The sequence below is a fragment of the Perkinsus marinus genome (assembly GCF_000006405.1).
Source record: "Perkinsus marinus ATCC 50983 genomic scaffold scf_1104296929362, whole genome shotgun sequence".
Lineage (NCBI taxonomy): Eukaryota > Perkinsozoa > Perkinsida > Perkinsidae > Perkinsus > Perkinsus marinus.
The window spans coordinates 146493-149951 of record NW_003216476.1 but is presented as its reverse complement, the minus strand read 5'-3'; the positions used below and the strand labels follow the sequence as shown (position 1 = coordinate 149951).

The window sequence follows — 3459 nt, the reverse complement described above, 5'->3', positions numbered from 1 at the left end:
TGAGAATGGATCTCGCTGTTCGTATCTGACATACCAAAAACCTCCAAATCGATCACCTGGGCGTGCGCTTAACCCTCCCTCAAAACAAGAGTGTCTATAATCTGCTGTCATCTGTAGTTTTTTCATATTGAGTATATTCACAGATTCTTCGCAGTGCGCAACCGATCTCAAACCCAAAAGATGCGCTCCTCCGACTTACGCTAAGAACTTGTTCAAGCTGAGCAGGATACTGAAGAAGATTCCCGAAATCTTCCGCGTGCGCTTGAAATCTTCCAACTCGAACTGCCCCTCCATTTCTGGCCTAAACCAGAAGAAAAAATTTCCAGAATTTCTTCGGAAGAATTTAAGAGCGCGCGACAGTCTCACAAAATAAGATCATTCATCTGGCAGAGTATATCCTGAAACCGAACAGCCTCCTGATGTAGACACTCCAGCCGCTGAACTTGTTCCAAATAGAAGTATCTGCCCCACTGATACCAAATCGATCACCAGGGCGAGCGCTACTCACGCCATCTCATGATCCCGTATCACACCATCACCATCCAAATCAACCAATTTGAAGAAGTACTCCAACGAAGCATCAGTAGTCTTATCCTCATCAGAAATCAGGAACCCTACAAATCGATCATCAAGGCGCGCGCTTTTGTTCCGCGACGAACTAGACCCACAGCAGAAGTCCTCGTAGCCCATCTTCCCCGGGATACCGGAAATGAACTTGGCCGGGATTTCGGAAAAAATACGATCGATCGCCTTGCGGGAGAATGCGTGACCATCGTACTTCAATAAATCATCCTAAAAGAGAATCTTGAGGTTGAGCATGCAAGATACAGAAGAGGTCCAAATCAACCTGCGATTATAGTCCGGGAAAATACCACACACTCATATATAGACGAATCTTTAGGTCGCCCGTGCAAGATTCAAAGCAGGTCGGAAAAAGCCACACTCATAAAGAAGCGAATCTTGAGGTCCCCCGTGCAAGATTCAAAACAGGTCAGAACAAGGCATCCCTCATCTCAAGCAATAGAAAACAAAAAATTCACGCGATAGAATCACTCTTACTTTATCCAACAGAAAATCATGGTCTTCATCTAGTTCCCAAAATTTACAGTACAAAACGTAAAAGTGCTCGTAGGAGAAATACGCCCGAATTTTGTTGATGTCCTCGCACTGATCGAGCTCCAGCCAAGTGTCCACAAGAGACGGTCGAGATCTCTGAGGGAAAAACACCGAAAATTTTTCAGGAAATTTCCCGCAAAAAATCCCTCAAGAAGAAAACAACCTACATAGTAGTACGAAGTCTCTTCGAGTGAAAATAAACTTTTCCCGAAAAAAAACAAAAAAAACTTTTTCCCTCCCTAAAAATTTTATTTTCTTTAATCACCAAGGATTACGATCTATTAACACATTTTACGTGGAGTGGCGTAAAACTCGGTGAAAAACGCGAAATTCGCGGTTTGCAGTGGTCGTGGAGTAGGTTTTTCACATCACTAGGGTGAAACTCTAATAAACTACATAAAAATCGATCAACCGTTTCAGAAATGTCACCTTTATATCTCTCAGAGAAATTCTTCCCAACTGTTTCGAATCACAGCTATAAAATATTCTGCACAACACCGTGTCAGTGTACCGGTCTTGGAACTCAGGCGTATCCTGTAGGAACTCCAACCCGGGATGGGTGTCCAGCAAAACTATTGAAGAACAAGAGGTCAGTAGCGCTCGCCCAGATGATCGATTATGTCGTCGACTCACCCCAAACGAACTCTCGGAAGTCGTTTTTAACGATGCAATCGCTGGTGTCTTTACGGACTATATTAAAGAAGTTCTCGTACGCTTTTCCCAGCTCAAGGCCGAGGCCTCGCCAGTATCTAAATCGATCAAGATACTTTTCAGGTCCATAAATCGTCACTGCGCCACGAAATCACTTCATGAACATCTCTTTCGTCACAGCAGCACTTTCATCGGCACCGTTAAATGAACGTATCCGACGCAAAATAGGATCAGCAAAATACCTGAAAAAAAACGTCACGCGCCACGAAATTCAAGACGGTATAACATGAACGTTCCGTCACGCGCCACGAAATTCAACACGGTATAACATGAACGTTCCGTCACGCGCCACGAAATTGAAGACGGTATAACATGAACGTTCCGTCACGCGCCATAAAACTATCCAGCGGAACCAGGCGGAATAAACCTTACATCGAGACGCACAGCTGTTCGCTGCAGAAAGTCTGCCATATAGAGAAGCAATCCTCATCCATTGGATCGATTGGACCTGGGTAAAAACGTCACAATACCGGATAAAATCTCCCACGATTATCAAATTCCTAGTCTGCCTCAAATTCCACGCCCATCAAATACGAAAAAACAAGAAAAACCAAAAATCGCTTCGCTCCGCCCACCTCCCAGTTCTTGAAAGAGCTCGTTGATAACTTCTTTTTCTCGCGTAGTCAGAGGATCCGTCGCGCGCCGCGACTTAACCGGTACGAAAAATCGCGGAATAATTTCCGCTCCTCGACCAATCAAAGAAGGCGCCTGTCAAATAAAATAAATTATTCATACCACTCCTTTTCCAAATCCCAACCCCACCCCTTCTATACTCGTCATCATCGCTTTCTTCGGCGTTGCCCCCGACTCTGAGCCCGTCACAGTGAGCTGACCAGAAGCCCCAGACTTGGGACTCGACCGATTGCTCGGCGAGATAACCTTCTGTCTGCCACTCAAAAAGTCCCCGGATCGAATCCCCCCCCCCCTCTCCCTTACTGTTTTTCCACAACAGTCTGGGCTTGATCAGCATCCGATGCCCTAAGGGAACCTCATCCGTATCTTCCCCGAGGGAACCTTAGATATTCTCACCTCCTTCCCGGTGATTTCGGCGTGATAACTGCACTAGCCTGCGGACTCGCATCCTTCAGCGTGAAGTACCTGCGGGTAATCGAAAGGTCCCCGGTTCGATTCCCCCCACGTCCATTACGGTGGAGGCGCCGACAGCAACTCCTCTTCCCACGAGCCGTTGGTCCCTCCCGGACTGTGCGATGGCGACCTGATGAAAAATCTTCAAAGCGATAAAAAATTCCCCAAATAATGTGTAAAACGTTCGCGTGAATAACTCCTAACACGGATTTTTTTACACCCACCACCGCCTAATACGAAATTGTGAAAACATAGAATCGTACATTTCTCCCCTGAGTGTGAAACCTCCATCGCATCTCAACTTAGACAAAATTCAATAATTTCCACCAACTTTCCGGGAAAAAAATCCGAAAATCAGAGAAAAATTTTCCCTCAAACTTTCCACATTTTTTCAACTAAATAAAAAACCATTCCTCCCACTAAACTTACAATCCCAGACCCGCACTAGGCGATCGACAAGTCGCCGGAATTGCCGTGCCAGAAGAAGGCGTATTATGAGGAGAACTCGCCAGCGCTGCAAGAGTAGCATCATCTGCGTTGAGGAAA

General features: G+C 45.8%; 1 protein-coding gene across 1 annotated transcript in view; it reads right to left on the bottom strand.

The window, feature by feature from the left end:
• Pmar_PMAR015859 (conserved hypothetical protein) overlaps positions 1-3459 on the bottom strand; it is a gene marked incomplete at both ends in the record, with an annotated part of 3809 nt that overhangs the window by 213 nt on the left and 137 nt on the right. The window contains 16 exons of the mRNA XM_002787457.1: positions 1-25; positions 200-301; positions 367-462; positions 509-614; positions 669-792; positions 1060-1212; positions 1546-1688; positions 1750-1865; positions 1923-2009; positions 2200-2275; positions 2403-2535; positions 2590-2713; positions 2764-2805; positions 2857-2925; positions 2975-3043; positions 3343-3459. The exon at positions 1-25 is cut by the window's left edge and continues 4 nt beyond it. Of these exons, the coding sequence (XP_002787503.1) occupies positions 1-25; positions 200-301; positions 367-462; positions 509-614; positions 669-792; positions 1060-1212; positions 1546-1688; positions 1750-1865; positions 1923-2009; positions 2200-2275; positions 2403-2535; positions 2590-2713; positions 2764-2805; positions 2857-2925; positions 2975-3043; positions 3343-3459 (1582 nt within the window). The remainder of the gene's footprint in view (positions 26-199; positions 302-366; positions 463-508; positions 615-668; positions 793-1059; positions 1213-1545; positions 1689-1749; positions 1866-1922; positions 2010-2199; positions 2276-2402; positions 2536-2589; positions 2714-2763; positions 2806-2856; positions 2926-2974; positions 3044-3342) is intronic.